The 18,282-nt window shown below is 40.6% G+C and overlaps 2 protein-coding genes across 4 annotated transcripts in view; both read left to right on the top strand.

Annotated features, from left to right (window-relative positions):
* Positions 1 to 224: 224 nt before the first annotated feature.
* On the top strand, positions 225 to 7,480 carry LOC139424071 (B-cell receptor CD22-like). 3 transcript variants are annotated; one of them, XR_011635901.1, is made up of 13 exons: positions 225 to 578; positions 2,426 to 2,788; positions 2,894 to 3,139; positions 3,224 to 3,490; positions 3,786 to 3,897; positions 3,997 to 4,042; positions 5,105 to 5,238; positions 5,334 to 5,378; positions 5,479 to 5,520; positions 5,771 to 5,830; positions 5,932 to 5,987; positions 6,172 to 6,361; positions 6,688 to 7,257. XR_011635901.1 is itself a non-coding variant. In XM_071175764.1 (12 exons), the coding sequence occupies exons 1-11, from the start codon at positions 515 to 517 to the stop codon at positions 5,945 to 5,947; spliced, it is 1,395 nt and encodes a 464-aa protein (XP_071031865.1). In that variant the 5' UTR covers positions 225 to 514; the 3' UTR covers positions 5,948 to 5,987; positions 6,172 to 7,259. The 3 variants fall into 3 exon arrangements, 2 of the variants coding, with proteins under 2 accessions (XP_071031865.1, XP_071031866.1); XM_071175764.1 differs by having other exon boundaries at positions 6,172 to 7,259; XM_071175765.1 differs by lacking the exon at positions 5,932 to 5,987 and having other exon boundaries at positions 6,172 to 7,480.
* A 2,807-nt stretch (positions 7,481 to 10,287) lies between these two features.
* Positions 10,288 to 18,282, top strand: part of LOC139365161 (E3 ubiquitin-protein ligase rnf213-alpha-like) — a 65,648-nt gene continuing 57,653 nt past the window's right edge. The window contains exons 1-5 of the mRNA XM_071102598.1: positions 10,288 to 10,419; positions 11,582 to 11,703; positions 13,933 to 14,093; positions 14,400 to 15,296; positions 16,485 to 16,678. Coding sequence (XP_070958699.1) covers positions 11,601 to 11,703; positions 13,933 to 14,093; positions 14,400 to 15,296; positions 16,485 to 16,678 — 1,355 coding nt within the window. The 5' untranslated portion in view covers positions 10,288 to 10,419; positions 11,582 to 11,600. The remainder of the gene's footprint in view (positions 10,420 to 11,581; positions 11,704 to 13,932; positions 14,094 to 14,399; positions 15,297 to 16,484; positions 16,679 to 18,282) is intronic.

Here is an 18,282-nt window from a genome sequence, read left to right as displayed (position 1 = left end):
TGTATTGACTATGGGGTGTGAATACTTATGTTAATTAGACATTTCTGTATTTAATTTACAATAAATTAGCAACAATTTCTAAATAAATGTTTTCACTTTGTCATTATAGGTTATTGTGTGTAGATGGGTGACTAAACAATCTAATTGAATCCATTTTGAATTCAAGCTGTAACAAAACAAAATGTGTAAGAAGTCAAGGGGTATGAATACTTTCCGTTGTGCCTGTGGTAAAATGACCTGATTTGGTTGCAGAGAGTGTCTCTGATGTCAACAGGACTCTCACTCAGCTCATTAGCTTGCTGATACACACAGACGTTTTGATGACACTTGCAAAGACAGTTTGCCTTTTTGCAGGCCAGCTTCTGATGAGTAACTCCAAGCCCCAAAATGAATTGACACAAAACGTCTGTGTTTTAAACTAGATGACTGAGGTTCACTCTGCATTTCTGACTGCTATATTAAGAACTCCGACTCAAGTGAAGGACCTTAGAGAGATTGCTGTTTGGCTACAGAGATGAGTGTTGGGCTGACACAACCCATCTGTATGGAAATAGCTCTGGCTCTACTCATTTTGCCAGGTAAGAACGACAAAGGAAATAAAAAAATAAACACTAGGAAGTAATGTATTATATGTATCATGTATAATTAGTGGTATACAATGTATTGTGTCATGTTGGAGTCACTTTTATTGTAACATAAGAATAGAATATGTTTCTAAACACGTCTACATTAATGTGGATGCTACCAGGATTACGGATAGTCCTGAAAGAATCGTGAATAATGATGAGTGAGACAGTTACAGACACAAATATCATACCACTCCAAAAATGCTAACCTTCCCGGTTATTGTAAGGGTTAGCATGTCTTGGGGGTATGATATTTGTGCACTTGTAACTTTCTCACTCATCATTATTCACAATTCATTCAGGACTCTCCATAATCATGGTAGTATCCACATTTATGTAGAAGTGTTCAGAAACATAGTCTATTCTTATTTACAATAAAAGTCTAGATAAGAAAAAGTGACTACAAAATTATACAATATTGCACTATAAGTTCATTTGTCCAAATACTTGACACCTTAAAACGGGGGGACTAGATACATGAAGTGCATTCATTTCTAAATGGTAAAATATATATAGGAAAATACCTTCAGATGAAAGGTGACATTCTGTATTGTCACCTCACATAAAACATAAAACATTTGATCTCAAACCCAAATGCTGGTATAGAGCTTCACTGTCTAAATACAGTGCCTTGAAAAAGTATTCATACCCCTTGGATTGGTATTACAAAGCGGGATTTACATTTATTTTATTGAACCTTTTTTTGTCAACAATCTAAACAAAATAACATGTAATGTCAAAGTGGAATTTATTTTATTCATATAAATTAAATAACAAATATAGTTGTTGCATAAGTGTTCATCTCCTTGAGTCAATACATGTTATAAACACGTTTGACAGTAATTACAACTATGTGTCTTCTTGGGTCAGTCTCTCAGAGCTTTAGCCACCTGGATTGTGAAATATTAGCCAATTATTATTTTCCTAATTCTGCAAGTTCTGTAACTGTCACCAATGGGGCGGCAGGGTAGCCTAGTGGTTAGAGCGTTGGACTAGTAACCAGAAGTTCAAATCTCCGAGCTGTTGTTCTGTCGTTCTGCCCTGAACAGGCAGTTAACCCACTGTTCCTAGGCCGTCATTGAAAATAAGAACTTGTTCTTAACTGACTTGCCTAGCTAAATAAAGGTAAAATAATAAATAAATAAAAAATGGCCTCATGGTAACATCCCTGAAAAGTTTCCTTCCTGTCCTGCAGCTCAGTTCAGAAGGACGACTCTATCTTTGTTGTGTCTGGGTGGTTTATAACATCATCCACAGCATAATGATTAACTTGACCATGCTTAAAGATATATTCAATGTCTGATTTATTGTTACCAATCACTGCCATTCTTTATGAGGCTTTCCAAAGGCTCCCTGGTCTTTGTAGCTGAATCTGTGCTTGAAATTCAATACTTGACTGATTGACCTTACAGATGTTGTATGCATTGGGACAGAGGAAGGGTTAGTCATTCAAAAACCATGTCAACCCCTATTTTTTCACTCAGAGTGAGTCCATGTAACTTATTACGTGATTTGTTTAGCCAAATTTTACTCAATCTGAACTTAAACAAAGGGGCGGAATACTTATGCAACAATTATATTTTAGTTATGACATTTTTATTCATCTTTAAAAAATGATTGAATTTTTCTTCCATTTCTTTGAGTATATTGTTGACCAAAAAGTGACAATTAAATCAATTTTCATCCCACTTTGTAGCACAAAAAAAAAGTGAAGCAATTCAAGGAGTATGAATAATTTGGCAAGATGCCATAAATACATAGGGGAGTGTAAATCAATAAAACATAGATCTTTGTTTCAGGGGTTTTGTGCACCGACTGGCTTGTGGCATATCAACCGAAAGAGATCTGTGCAGTAAGAGGCTTTTCTGTTGTCATTTCATGCACATTTCACTATCCTGAGAAGCTTGATAACAAGAACCTAACAGTGGAAAAAGTCATGTGGAGTCAAGGGAGGAAACAGTTTTTTGATGGCCCTTTCATCACTGAGAGTAATAATAGAACTCATTCCAGCACCAAATTTGAGTACGTTGGTAACAAAGTTCATAATTGTTCTTTGCAAATCCACCAAGTAGAGCAGAGAGACAGTGGAGAACATGCATTCAGATTTGAAACTAACAACGGCAACTGGACGGGAAAGAACGCTACAAACGTGAATGTTTCTGGTAAGTCTGTTTTCCATCCTTTGCTTCAAAAGTGAAATGTTCTTAGGTCACCATTGCATTGTCAATAGATTAGGACATTTCCAGTTGTTTTTTCTCCACTTTTAGAGTTGTTCATTTCGATGACAACACCCAAAGTAGGCGAACCAATAAAAGAAGGGGATTGTGTGAATCTGACCTGTATGTACAACTGTTCATCTGCACTTATGTGGTTCAAGAACAGAAAACCCCTGCAAGAGGAGTCCTCAACTCTTTACCTCCGTGACATATCCTTTCAAGACTCTGGAAACTACTCATGTTCGCCAAAGCATTACAACAGACCACTTTCTGGGGTTATCAGGGTCAATGTTGAATGTGAGTAAAGGAAGGTTTTATCAACAAGTAACACTGTTTTCTAAAAAGTCACTGATGGAGGAATACCTGTCTGATCTCTTTCAGATGGCCCTAGGAATACCTCAGTCTCAGTCTGGCCGTCGTCTGAAGTTTTGGAGGGTAGTGATGTTACTTTGACCTGCAGCAGCAATGCTAACCCAACATTGAACTACACTTGGTTTAAAATAGATGGAGACAGTTGTCTGGAAATGGTATATCAGGCTGAGCTACAGTTTAATGTTACTCTCACTGGTAATAGTGGGAAATACTTCTGTGTCGTCAGCAATAAGCATGGAAGACAGAATTCCACTATTCTATCACTGAAAGTCAAAGGTAAGTACAATAACATGTTGTAATCACAACGGGTTACAAAGAGTAACAATTCCAACAATCAGAAATCTGAACAACTTAAATGCAAAAACAAATGCACTTGTCTTTTCCTAATAGCACTGACTTTTCTTATAACTTCTTTATTGAGGAAAAATGTGTTTACTATGACTGTGATATGTGGTTGTCTCACCTAGATATCTTAAGATGAATGCACTGATTGTAAGTCACTTTGGACAAGAGCGTCTGCTAAATTATTTAAATGTATTTTAAATGATAATGCTTTTGTGTTCATATGCAGATCATGCAAAGGGGATGGTAGCTGTGACACTCACGATACTTATTGCAGTTCTTGCTGTTGTGCCAATGATTATCATTGTGCCTATGGTTGCTTGGCATCTTGTTGCTCACAGGTACGTTTTACCCACTATTTCCTCAAACTAATTTTTTTAGCTGATTTACTATGCATTCTAAATGAGTCAAAATCATGCTGCCTATTTGTGTGTCCCCAGGAAAAAGACTACAGCACCAAAACCACACACAGAAGAGAACACACAGGTGACAATATGTTTTAAACCATTTGTTACCAACTATGTGTTCCCAGCTATTTGTTCCCGGCTATTTGTTCCCAGCTATTTGTTCCCAGCTATTTGTTCCCAACTATTTGTTCCCAGCTATTTGTTCCCAACTATTTGTTACCAGCTATGTGTTTGTTATTTGTTCCCAGTTATTTGTTACCAGCTATTTGTTCCCGGCTATTTGTTCCCGGCTATTTGTTCCCAGCTATTTGTTCCCAGCTATTTGTTCCCAGCTATTTGTTCCCAACTATTTGTTCCCAACTATTTGTTCCCAGCTATTTGTTCCCAACTATTTGTTCCCAGCTATGTGTTACCAGCTATTTGTTTCAAAATATTTGCTCCCAGCTATTTGTTCCCAGCTATTTGTTACCAGCCATGTGTTCCCAGCTATTTGTTCCCAACTATTTGTTACCAGCTATGTGTTTGTTATTTGTTCCTAGTTATTTGTTACCAGCTATTTGTTTCAAAATATTTGCTCCCAGCTATTTGTTACCAACTATTTGTTACCAGCCATGTGTTCCCAGCCATGTGTTCCCAGCTATTTGTTCCCAGCTATTTGTTCCAGCTATTTGTTTTGGGCTATGCACGTATGTCATATTTGTGCTTTTGTGTTGCAACCAAACAATAATTCTTACATCCTTATCCTCAAACTAATTGTGATGATAGTCATGCAGGGTCAATGTTTGAACCCAATGCAGTTGCAGCACAGTGTGCCACAGCTATCACATGTACAGAACAAAATGCAGGCAGTCACTATTTATGCAGTCTTCACCACAAAAACACCCACAATGTTCGTGGTGAGACACAAGCAGAAAATCCTGCAACCAGTATAGACTGTAATTGTATATGTCTGTGTGTGGGTAGGAGCAAGTGTACTGGCAGATTCACAGAGGAAATTGATGTGAAAGTGTGATCATTTACAATAAGGAAGTGGAAATATCGTAGCTGAACTTTGTTTTGCCCAGATATTTTTTAACTATTGTGCAGAAAGTTCTGCTGTTCACTGCCAGTATTTTCTCTGTCTCTATCTCACTGTGTCTAGACCACAGAAGCGCATGTAACCAGCCTCACATCAGACTGTAGTCTGACAGAAGAGTGGAGAGAGGAGGAACCATCGCAACAGGAAGATGTCAGCTATACAACAGTGCACACCAACACCAAGCAAAGGGCAAACATGTAAGTAAAGTGATAATTGATTAAACAATACACAAATCAATGGGTGATGTTACCTTAACCAACTGCACTGTGTTTGTGTTCACGTCCTCTGTTAGAGAACAGCAGAACGAGGAAACTACGGCCATCTACAGCTCTATATGGTAAGACAGCTACTTTAAAGAAATACACTTAATATGAATATTTTATTTTGATTTTTTTGTGATAACCAATAACAATATGTTTCTGTTTCCACATGTTCAGGGAGCAACAAGCCAAGGAGGACCTCTACAGTGTAGTATCCAGGTACCAACCAGTTATATCCTCTCTGCAACAAGGACAATGACCGTCGCAATGACAGGCCTGCGTATAAAGGGAATGTAGTTTTACCAACGACACTTCTTCATATTCTAACGGTCTACAGCCATGTTTTTAGACCTAGTATAAACCAGTCTTTATCAACAATGATTTGAATAATAACAATTAGAATGTAAAAGATAATGGTAACAACAATAGAATTCCACAACCATGATAATGACTGTGTTCCTGTTTGTAGACCCACTCCTAGGGGGAAACAGGCCCAGGATGACCCAGTCATCTACAGCACTGTGTTCAGGTAACACATCTCAACTAAGACTTTGTGCCACTTTGGCTGCGTTTAGACAGGCAGCCTGAAATTCTGATTTCTTCACTCATTTTATTTTTTTTACCAAGCAGATCAGATCAGCTCTGAAAAAGATCTGATGTGAAAAGATCAGAATTGGGCTGCCTGTGTAAGCATAGTCTTTATTGCCTTGGTGTTTTAAAATAAAACAAAACATTATGATCATGCAGTTCTATTACCATAAACGTAAGGCAGATATTTTCAGAAGTAAAAATCTAATCTGTGTTTTACAGTGTACATTGACCCATTCATACTCTCTTTGAGCTTTGTTTAAGACTTTATTTTGGTTTCAGGCAGTAGTTGAGATGTTGCCTGGCTAACCAAACTCCTTGCTCCGGCCAACCGCTATGCCACGCCCACAGATGTTAGTGTCTTCCGAGTCTGGATCGGAGTACCTTCCTGACAATTTCTAGAATGCAAACACATTCTAACCACTCGGATTGGTCCCAGAAACTGATGGGTTGGGCCAGAGCCAGTACACACGTGGGTAAAGCGCATTGATAGAGGACTCATCTTTTTATCTGTGACATAGCGTCTGTGACAGCATGTGCAGCACCATTTAGGCTATCTTCATTTTGAAGTAGTTAATTTTCTTCTTCAGGTTGGCTGATCCCTCCTGATGACCCGGTTGGACATGACTCCAACATGGCCACCAGGAGGGATCAGCCAATAAATGTTGGAAGTCCCATCCAGTTGATTACATTAAAATGGTGGAAGCCCTCAAAGGCGCTTTTAAAATTCTTCATTGGCTTTGATACTCTGATTGGTTAGAGATTATCCAATTGCTGATGACCTAATTCTGACTTCAGCTGCGTCTGTCTGACTGAAGTACGTAGCAAACAGAACGGCTGAAGATTTCAGTTACCTTGTGTCGTCAGGCAAGTTGAGATGGTGAACCTCACACAATGGACCCTGAGGATCTATTAGACTCCACTAGAGGTCAGAACAGAGCCTTTGCATGATGAATGAACTCACAGCTGTGAACAGAGGAAGAGAGTATGATATCTGCAGTACACCTGAGACAATGCAGATGGCCACCTTGGATATCTGCAGTCCAATCATTTAAATATTCCATAAGAATAAAGACTCCAATATTTAGAGACATTGTTTCTTTTGTTTTACTTTTTCAATGTATTTCACCTAGTCATATGCATCTGGCAATGCATTTGACATTTATTTTGAAAACCCTTTCCTGCAGTCAAACGACCAAAAGCACCCTCATTGGTAGAATGAGAATGTAAATATTTTTTCTAATTTCATAATTTTAAACATTATATCCGGTGTTCTATTTAAAGACGATTTGGTTATATTTCAGTCTTCTATGATGTATATAAAGTGTCAACTTGGGATGCAAAATTGAATAAATTTAAACTCTATGTGACATGGTACAGGTGTCTTCTTTTTTTAAGCCCATAGCCATGTGTGTGATGTATATACTTCTGTTTCAAAGTAGATTTGTTTAAGACTACCAAGAAACACTGTGGCCCTGATTTAGCCCACTGCAGAAAAAAGTACTTTAATTTCATTGTATGTACTTTATAGCTATCCTTAGCCATTATACTTTACAGTCTTAAGTAAAAATGTAAATAAATACATGAAGCGTATCAATCTAATTTATTTAGCTTTTATTTGTTTATGCAAATCCATCACCTCTCCATGTGCACTCCTTCTGTGACCTACAGGGGATGACATAGAAACTCTCCTCTGAAACCCTGTTAAATGACAGATTTCCTCATAGAAATAGATCCATCACAGAACATACGACTTGAATGGAATGTTCTTTCTAATAATTCCACTTCCAGGACTACTCTCCATTTTCTGAGCTGAAGCATCACCATGGCATAGCCCCTTGACCCATGACCTCATCATCTGAAGGTCATCCTGCTCTCCGGCTCCCTGAGCGAGACGGCCGGGTGCAGGGGATAGGAAGGCACCTTCTCGAAACTGCGGAAGACCCTGGCTCTGGACACAGAGAAGAAGGAGAGGTGACCCTGGTCACAGTCCATTTACAGCCCAATCTTACCAGGGTGCTACTGAGAGAGGTAGGGCTGAATGTTCCCATTGTGGCAGAGTCCTGAGTTCCCTTTCCTCAGCCTTGCAGTAGTGTTCTCCTGAGTGTCTGGCTCATCCCCTTTTTCTTGTTCTACCTCCCTCTTTATTTTTGATACTTCTTTTCTTTCTCTATGTCTCTCTTTTCTGGACCTACTCTTGTCTTTTTCAACTCTTTTTTTGAACCACCTTGCTCTCTTCCTTTTGGCGTCCATAGAGACCATTCCCCACTTCCTGCTGTTCTATCCATTCCTTCTGAGGGCCTCGAATGTACCTCCTGCCTCTTACAGTCCACCTACTTCCTCTTGGCGAACGCTGCTGCAAAAGCCTTTCCAATCCCCCACTTTCCAATCCCCCACTTTCCAATCCCCCACTTTCCAATCCCTCACTTTCCAATCCCTCACTTTCCAATCCCTCACTTTCCAATCCCTAACGTTCCAATCCCTAACTTTCCAATCCCTAACTTTCCAATCCCTAACTTAGCAATGTAAAGAATGTTAGCTGACATGGGCTAATCGACTATCTGTGACTGACATAAGAGTAGAACTGCTGATGCACAAACACATTTTGTAATTGAGTCTTGTGTAGTCTACTATTCCAATTCACAGAAATTTGCCAGTCTCACATTCTGAAAAAATATATAAAATGCAAATGTTTGGAATGGACTTGACTCAACATTATGAATCATGACATCATGCTGAACCAAGGAGAGAGGATATTTTCAATTGGGTACAAGACACTGTCACGTTCTGAATGTTGTGCTCTGTTGATTGTGCCCGTTTTCCCCTTGCATACATGAGTAATGGAGGTGGTTTGGTGAACTACGCTTGGTGAACTCGTGATGACCTTGCCTAAGACCAGGACCTGTATTCATAAAGCGCCTCAGAGGAGTGCTGATCTAGAAATCAGATCCCTCCCTGTCCATATAGTCTTACTCATTATGATCCAAGATAAAACTGATCCTAGACCAGCACTAGCACTCTAACATGCTTTATAAATACCGGCCCTGAAGATGAATGCCTAGGATATAGTTCGAACCCCAGTCAATAACACATGCTTACCTGTGTCCTCGTGACACTGCAGGATGGCGTCTAGCTGGACCACCAAACCTCCATTCAAGACGAGCAGATTGGACGCCATCTTCTCCACGGCCCGGCTGTCCAGCTGAATGTCAGGGCAAAGAACCTGGTCAACCTCTTCTTTCGATAACTCATCATGTGGTTTATAAGAGGAACACAAAGCTAGATTAGTTCCCCCTTGTCCCCCACCCTCATCATTCTTGTACTCGAATGACAGTAAAAGAATGACAGCACAAACAGCAATTATGTTAGCAAACTTTGCATCTCCACTGTTCTTAAAGTAAATGTATTTTTGTAAAATATTCAGTGGAAATTGTTAAAAGTAGTCCTTGTGCATAGAGTTGTACGGGTTGTTTAACTTTTCAATCATTGGTTTCTGCTTGACAAACATTTTAAGGGGAAAAATCGGAGTCTCAGCGTCACTCTGTTATCATGGAATTGCCCACAATTAAGATGCAATGATCAGTCACCCTTCAGATTTCCTTACTAGTAATAGGTACATTAATAAATCAATGTCTATTCGTTGCAAAAACTCCTCTTCACTTCCCATCATTGCCAACCCTCAGTCGACGAGCAGCCAAGCTGTATTCTAGACTTACTGTAATATGATGCCAGCATTGTATAAAGTTCTCACTTTAGAGCCTGCTCTGGCCACTTGGCTGGAGGTACAGCAGTAGTAGTAGCCTACTAGGGTGGTGTAGAGACAGCTGAGTCACAGTGATTGTAGAGAAAACGTCTGGGGGAGCTGTACACAGAGTACCCCCATCCACGCAGGGTGTATGGGGAAATCCCTGGGCTAGAAACCTGATCTGTGAGATCCACTGTCATAAGTGGATGCTGCTCAGTGTTCACCCTCACCATTACAGTAGAGGAGGACTTGTGCCTAAAAAATACATTGTTATTATAATGTTAATGCAATTAAGTCAGATATCATATTACTTTGAATCTCATTCAAATTCTATGATTAAATAATTGCACAAAAAAGCAAATGTCAAAGGTGGTTAAAGCATTGCACATTTAACTTGGCATGCAAGTTGATGACAAATAACCAGAAAAGTTTGCTTTAATTAATGGGCACGGGACCCAAACATACAGCAACTGCTATCAGTTCTTGATTAATCAATGAACCTTTATTGATTCACTTGGGGGAAAGAAGAATGGCAAAACATTATATGACCTTTACAGTTGGACAGTTTAAGGGCAAGAACATGCCATGTCATTCGGAAAACCCCCACCATGTAGCTGCCCTCGCTTGCCATGCATGTGATAAATTGGGAACTCACTGAATAAAATAGTTGGACAGTGGACACGGATTAGCTTGTTGACGCCCATTTCTCACAAAACGAAAGTGTAATTCTACTTCACCCATTTCGTGGAATGGTAAAACAACAGATCCTCGTGTGATTAACACAGGTAAATGTATACAGTAGCAAAGCTATTTTCAATTACCAACCGTTAGCACTGAGGTAGCCTTTTCGCTCCGAGAGACCTGTCCACATTCCCGGAGCCAAGAGACTAGCACTGAGGTCAGATGGTGTGGACGGCTTTGCCGGGCAACTCAATATAGCTAGCTAGCTAGGTCACGGTGTACTACGTAGCTAACAACAGTGTAGGCTATTTTCCAAACTAGTTGGATGGTAACTGCTTGAATCGAGGCAGTGAAGGGTTGGTGTCATGTCATAATAATGATCTAAATGTCAGATAGCAATACAGAACAAACTGCTGTACGTTGTCATGTCGGTGACGGGGTTTTGGCATTAATTTGCAATCGTTTAACGTTATATGGGAGATAGCTAGCTATATGTTAAAATTGATCTGTGGCCGGGCTTTTGTTTAGCTAGTTAGCCGCTATCTGAGTACCAGTCGTTTCAGCTAGAATTCCACTCTTTGTCGAGTGGATTGTAGCAATAGCTGAACAGAGCCGCGCCAGGCTAGCTACAAAGCTTGCTATTGATAATGTCAGTGCATTTCATCGTCATTTCCGAGGAGCTTTTGCATTCGTCAAATTGTAATACAGTTGGCTAGTTAATTATCCAGGCACTAGGCTGTTGTGTAGTTCTCTAGAAACGAAAGAGGAAGTGGCTATCGGCTGGGTAGCAGAGGATTCGTTTGGGACTGGATAATGTATCAATCGCTGGGTGGGCGTGGGCAGAGTTGCGCATTCAGGAACACCAACACTGTACTGACAACTTTCCGCTTTTCCCAAGGTAAACAGGAGCTAGCTCGGTTGCAATGTTATATATTATAATTACTTTGAAAAAATATTTAGGAAGGAAAAACAATTTCTAGTTCACTTAGCTACATGAAAAAAATGTGTTTGGGGGTAGAGCCATAACGTTAACAGAAGATATAGCCTGGACTGAAGATAACTTACTGTATGTATGGTTTTGGGGCAGTTATTATAGTCTGCCACAAAACAGATCGTAGAATATATTTGACTGGCTTTAGTTTAAGGAAGTGGCTATACCTTTAGCTGGCTAGTTGTTTCTCATATTTCATTGAACTTCAAGAACGTTTAAGTGAAAGATATATTTTGTCCCGAGCTCTGTCATACAGTGTTCCCTCTGAAATACAGACGCCATTGAAACTTCAAGATGAAGTGCACAGGTTGTGGCCATGTTGCGTTTGAGAAAACTGCTAGATTCTGCAGCCAGTGTGGCCATCAACTAGCTGCACCACCAGTCACCAAGGAGCCTGGTCAGTACTGCCCTGTAATGTTATGTTATATAAATAAATGTTCTTACTGTTTTACTTGAAGAAAGTAAATGGGGTTTTGTAAAAATGTCTGGAAATTGTTAAAACTAATCCTTGTGCATAGAGTTGTATGGGTTGTTTTACTTTGGTTTTTTGTTTGACATACATTTTAAACTGAAAAATCTGTCATTGTCACTCAGTTACCGTGGAATTGCCTGTATACAGTCCTCATTAAAAAAATATATATATATATATATATATAAAATATTAAAAAAATAATAATCTGACTCCGACCCTCCTGTCATGTAATCAAACTTGTCTGTACGTGAGTAAAATAACTACTAACTGTATCTTTATGAAGGCACATTTATTGCTAACTTGCAAGCCACATGAGAGAGAGAGATGCTTTCCTCATGAACCCCTACATTCCCACAGGCCCTCATTAACATATGGCCAATCAGGATGCAGTATACAAATAATACACACTTCTATCAAAATATGATTTATTTTACAACTGTAATGGTGAATGAAGAAAGAGGGGGATATATTTTAAATTGAACCTTTTATTTAACTAGGCTAGTCAGTTAAGGTCTCCCAAGTGGCGCAGTGGTCTACGGAACTGCATCTCGGCGCAGTCCCTGGTTCGACTCCAAGCCGTATCACATCCGGCTGTGATTGGGAGTCCCATAGGGTGTTGCACAATTGACCCAGCATCATTTGGGTTTGGCCGGGGTAGGCCGTCATTGTTATCTTGTATAAATTGATTTTGTCCCCCTACACCAAACGCGATCACGACATGCAGGTTAAAATATCAAAACAAACTCTGAACCAACTATATTAATTTGGGGACAGGTTGAAAAGCATTAAACATTTATGGCAATTTAGCTAGCTAGCTAGCTAGCACTATGGGACTCCCAATCACGGCCGGATGTGATACAGCCTGCATTCGAACCAGGGTGTCTGTAGTGACGCCTCTAGCACTGACATGCAGTGCCTTAAACCTCTGCGCCACTCGGGAGCCCCAATAGCCTACACCAATGTTCCTTCTAAGCTGTGCGCAGCTCCCCTCTTACTGCCATGCAGATGAAATACCAGTGCGCACAGAGAAGCATGAGATTGAACTTCACTCAACTTTCTAAAGAGTTTCCCTCTTTAGTTAACACTATCAACGTGTCACTCTGCTGTGGGACTTGTGCTCAAATCAACACTATATTAGACACTTTCAATGTAACATACCGAAACAAAATGAACTGTGCAAGAGTTAGTGCGAGAGATTTTCTTTTAGGCAGTGCACATTGGAGAAGGATTTGATTACATTGACATGCAGAACTTAGGCCCTTACTCTACACAGACCAGTGTGTCATAACCAATCAGCTCTGTAGTAGGCCTAAATGCAAATAGCCTTTGACATATATGGATCTGTGCAATTCACCCAGAACTGGACAACATCTGCTATCTTGAGTAGATATGCTTGTTTTGAAATCAAAGCGAGAGCTGCATGTAGCCACCTGTGCACATTTGTTCATATTCTTTTCTAGTTAGTGAGTTATTAGCCCAGTTATAGCTAATTTCTAGTCAACAATGGGGAGTGGTTGCTTCCTACAAGAGCACAAAATGTGTGCATTTCTAGCCATCTTTGAAAATCAAGTCATGTAAAGATATTTTTTTTGATGTCTTAAAGGGGCAGTGTTGTATTTTGAAATGGTCATGAATAAGCCAAGTAGGCAGAGTGTAGCATATTTTGTCTGATTCTCTGTAATAAATGGAATGGGAATAATAATGAGTTTTATTTTAAGTGGTTTCTTGCATCAAACACCACAACATTTTCAGGCACCTCCTTGTCTGAAGGACAAGTGGATAGACAGGTTAATGTCAAGCCCTGCATGTTGTTTTTCAGTCTCATGTAATGTAGGTCTACATTGAACACCACACATTTGCTGCTTCTGTAGTCTGAATGATAGAACAGCTATTTCCATGTTAAAATGTTATGGGATGCATTTTTCTCAATTGTTAACTGTAACTTAAAGCAGTAAAGCCTCAGTGTTCACAGTAAACGCGCACCAATGTTCAAGTTTGTGCTCACTAGACCTGAAATTTGCTCAGTGCCGAAAATGTTTTGAGTGAACATTGGCCTACACCAGACAGACAACCGAGGGAATTCTGATCAAGTTGACAATGTAATTCACAAGCACTAATGCAACTGATGATTTTTTTTTTGTTTTTCAAATGCAGACAACACTTCTGGAAGTTCACCTAAACCGTTAGATCCATCACTGGAGAGTGTGAATGAGAAGACGGAAATGGAGAGTGATGTGTCAACCCTGAATAACCGGGAAACTAACACTTCTCCGAAGCGGCCCAATGAAGAGCCCAACAGCAACCCTAAGAAAAAGGTGGATATTAAAACCAACATGTTTTTGAGAACTTCCTCGTTCTAATTTCTGATTTTTTAAATGTATTCTGTGTTTGAAAATATTTTTATCTGAAGATGTTGTTTTATCAGTCACTAAACTGTGTCAATAATACTGTCCAGGTATAGAAACTGATCACCTAGCTTGTAGGCCCCCAGGAAGAGTAGCTGCTGCTCCTGCAACAGCTAATAGGAATCCTAATAAGACACAAAATGTAAGTAATGTTGATTGACGGAAGAGTGGATATACTAAGGTTTGTTCTCTTTTTTCAACCTTTGGCTCAATCAGAGAAAAAAGAGGAAGAGGACCAAGAAGAAGAAGGACGGCAGCCCTGCGTCATTGGACTCTGACCAGCTGACCTCTGACTTGTCTGACATCTCCCTTATGGACAGCCATGGGAATAGCAGGAAACAGGACATTGCAGAGTCCTCTGACAGCGATGCCAGCGCCATGGACGAGACACCCAACTCACTTCATGACACTTCTGCCTTAGTGGAGAAACCAGCCAGTGCATCATCAGCAGCACCCAGTACAATCAGTCCATCTGAGAACACGTCTGACAATAAAGATCCTCCAAGCACTACCTCGTCACAGCCTGAGGCCAGCGCAGAGAGCCATTCTGCCGAAGGGAAAGATCAACAGCGCAGTGAAGAGAAAGACCGATCTCAGTCACCTACAAAACAGACCTCCAAGTCGGCTCCGAATGACACTCCTGCCTCTCTCACCGACTCGGCTGGCAAATCCACCACCACCACCATCCCTCCTCTTCAGTCAGCCTCAGTGGTATCGGCGAAGACCACTGACCAGAAAGCTCCAAAGGATGCTGACGCAAAGACCACTGAACAGAAATCTCCAAAGGATGCTGACTCAAAGATCGCTGACCAGAAAGCTCCAAAGGATGCTGACGTAAAGACCGCTGACCAGAAAGCTCCAAAGGATGCTGACTCAAAGACCGCTGAACAGAAATCTCCAAAGGATGCTGACGTAAAGAGCACTAAGAACAAGAAAGACGTGGCCAACTCAAAGCAGACGAACCTGAACCAGAATGCGAACGTGAACCAGAATGCTAAGCAGAACCAGACCAGACAAGACAAACAGAAAGGGACAGATGATCAGCAGAACCAGGATTCGAAGCAAACCACCGCTGGTAATAAGATGGTGTTTGGCACTCAGAAGAAATCAGAGGTAATGTAGCTGCTTGACATTACAAAATACACTGAGGGTACTAAACATGCTCTTTCCATGACATAGACTGACCAGGTGAATCCATGTGAAAGCTATGATTCCTTATTGACTTCACTTGTTAAATCCACTTCAAGCCTTGAGACAATTGAGACATGGAGTGTGTATGTGTGCCGTTCAGAGGGTGAATGGGCAAGACAAAATATTGAAGTGCCTTTGAACTGGGTATAGTAGTAGGTGCCAGGAGCATCGGTTTTGACTGTGTCTAGAACTGCAATGCTGCTGGACATTTTAACACCTTGTGGAGTCCATGCCCCGACAAATTGAGGCTGTTCTAAGGGCACAATATAAGGTATTCCTAATGTTTTGTACACTGGTCCAATTGTGCGCCGTTCTATGGGACTCCAGGCCACGGCTGGTTGTGGCGCAGCCCGGAATATGAACCCGGGTCTGCGATGCAGTGTCTTAGACCGCTGTGCCACTCAGGAGAAGCAGGTTTTCTTTTTCAATAAAATATATTTGTGTTGCTATGATACGGGCTAGTATTTATTTCCATAAGGTAACCCTAACTTAATATAGCCCGTATTATAAACCTGTATTATGGCAACATTTGCCACCATGTGTGCTAATTAACTAGATTTGTCAAAAATACTGCTTAGACTAGGTTATTATGGCTGATGGAGTTTGTTTTGTCTAAGGGTGTGGGGGGAGCTTGTTTCCTTCCCTGACGTGGTGTGTGTTTGAGATCAACTACATTGTCGTCAGACTGCGCAGAACCACTGATCTACAAATCACCTTTAATTTTAGTCTTGAGTAATTATATTCTGTGCTTCACCCTGCTGAAACTCATCCGCTCAAACACACTATTTACATTTTAACATTTGACTTACAATCAGCACATTCAATTAAGATTGGTATAACAAGCACATATCAGAGTCATTTCAAGTGAAACCTTCCTCATAAAAGCAGGTATCAGTGAAATCCGTGCTAGTAAGAAAATATAAGTTCCAGTATGCACACGAGAAAGATGAGTAGAGTAGTAAGGTGTTCTGTTTTTTGCCCTAGGTGTAGGGTGCCAGGGAGGTCAACCAAGGTACTGAGAGACCCATCTCTTTAAAGAGCACCTTGGTTGACCTCTGGCCAGGTGGAGAGCAGACTGATCCTCAAACTATCTGTTTCCCCTCATGCCAGGTGGAGAGCAGAGGCTCCAGTGTGGACCCACAGGGGAAGGTGGAGAACATGGAGGTCCAGCAGCAGCCTTCCCGTGGGGGGGGAGATGCCTCCTCCCCTACACCACAGAGCCCAGGCGTCAAGAAAGAGAAACAGAAAGACAACAAAAGCGATGACTCTGAAGCCAAGGGTCAGGATGTTCCACCGCCAAAAAGGTATTTACAAGTCTTGTGTTGTTCATAACAGAAATCACACAATTATAACATGAAGAACCTAAAAGGCACACTTTTCTTGCATTGATCAACATCTATAGGTGCACAAAAGCACTTTCAAAAACACCCACAGACTCGCACAGCGCTACTATCCACTGTTGTCTGTGTACACAATGTTGTGTTTATTTCCAAACACGTTTCTGAGAGAGGAAATCCACTCTGCAGGTACAGAAGCAAAGTAAGTATTCATACTCCTTGACTTATTCTACATGTTGTTGTCTTCCAGCCTGAATTCAAAATGGTTTAAATACATGTATTTGTCTCAACAATCTACAAACAAACCCATAATGACGTAATAATGTTTTTAGAATTTTTGCAAATTGATTGAAAAGTAAATACAGAAATATTTCATTTACATAATTATTCACACCCCTAAGTTAATACTTTGTAGAAATCGCTGTTGGTGGCGATTTTAGCTGTGAATCTTTTTGGGTAAGTCTCTAAGAGCATTTCACTCGTCAAGCTCTGTCGAGTTGATCGTTACTTGCTAGACAGCCATTTTCAAGGCTTGCCATACATTTTAAAGATGATTTTAGCGAACTGTAACAAGGTCACTCAGGAACATTCAATGGCGTCTTGGGAAGCAACTCCCAGTGTATATTTGGCCTTGTGTTTTAGGTTATTGTCTTGCTGAAAGGTGAATTTGTCTCTGAAAGATTTTCCTCTAGGATTTTGCCTGCACTTATAGCTGTATTCTGTTCCTTTAAAAAAAATATAATGTTATTCCCCTTTTTTCACCCCAATTTCATGGTATCCAATTGGTAGTAGTTACAGTCTTGTCTCATTGCTGCAACTCCCATACGGACTTGGGAGAGGCAAAGGTCGAGAGCCATGTCCTCCGAAACACAACCCAAGGACCCATGGACCTCCCGGTCGCGGTCGGCTGCGACAGAGCCTGTGCTCGAACGCAGAGTCTCTGGTGTCACAGCTAGCACTGCGATGCAGTGCCTTGGACTGTTTATTTTTATCCCAAAAAACTCCCTAGTACTTGCCGATGACAAGCATACCCATAACATGATGCTTCCACCACTGTGCATTGAAAAACCTCCCAAGTCTTTGTGGTTGAATCTGTGTTTGAAATTCAGTACTCAATTGTGTGGTACAGAAATCATGATCACCACTATTATTGAACATGGAATGAGTACATGCAATTTAAGCATATTTTTTACTCCTGAATTTAATTAGGCTTTCCATAACAAAAGGTTTGAATACTTACTGACTCAAGACATTTCAGCTTTATATTTTTTATTATTTTCTACAAACAAAATTCCACTTTGACATTGTGTGTGGTGTGTGTGTGTGTGTGTGTGGATCAGTGACATAATCTCAATTGAATCCATTTTAAATTTGGGCTGTAACACAACCCAATGTGGAAAAGGTAGTGAATACTTTCTGAGTGCCCTGTATGAGGAAGGGTGGAGATGGGGATTGAACCCCAGTCTCCGGTGGGGGAGGTGCTTGTGCCCGGGAGTGTTACACATTCCACCATGGATCAGCACATTTTAAATCCCTTTTATCAGTACCGATCACACTGCCACTTGGCTAAT

This window comes from Oncorhynchus clarkii, chromosome 13, assembly GCF_045791955.1.
Source record: "Oncorhynchus clarkii lewisi isolate Uvic-CL-2024 chromosome 13, UVic_Ocla_1.0, whole genome shotgun sequence".
NCBI lineage: Eukaryota > Metazoa > Chordata > Actinopteri > Salmoniformes > Salmonidae > Oncorhynchus > Oncorhynchus clarkii.
The sequence above is the reverse complement of the archived record's forward strand: the minus strand, read 5'-3'. Positions and strand labels throughout refer to the sequence as shown.

What these genes read in the sequence shown, in the direction of transcription:
- LOC139424071 (XM_071175764.1), top strand. Translation starts at nt 515, where the DNA reads ATGAGTGTTGGGCTGACACAACCCATCTGTATGGAAATAGCTCTGGCT. An exon ending in ACACAGAAGAGAACACACAG is followed by an intron (nt 4,043 to 5,104) that starts GTGACAATATGT and finishes CACTGTGTCTAG; the next exon opens with ACCACAGAAGCGCATGTAAC. An exon ending in ACCAAGCAAAGGGCAAACAT is followed by an intron (nt 5,239 to 5,333) that starts GTAAGTAAAGTG and finishes GTCCTCTGTTAG; the next exon opens with AGAACAGCAGAACGAGGAAA.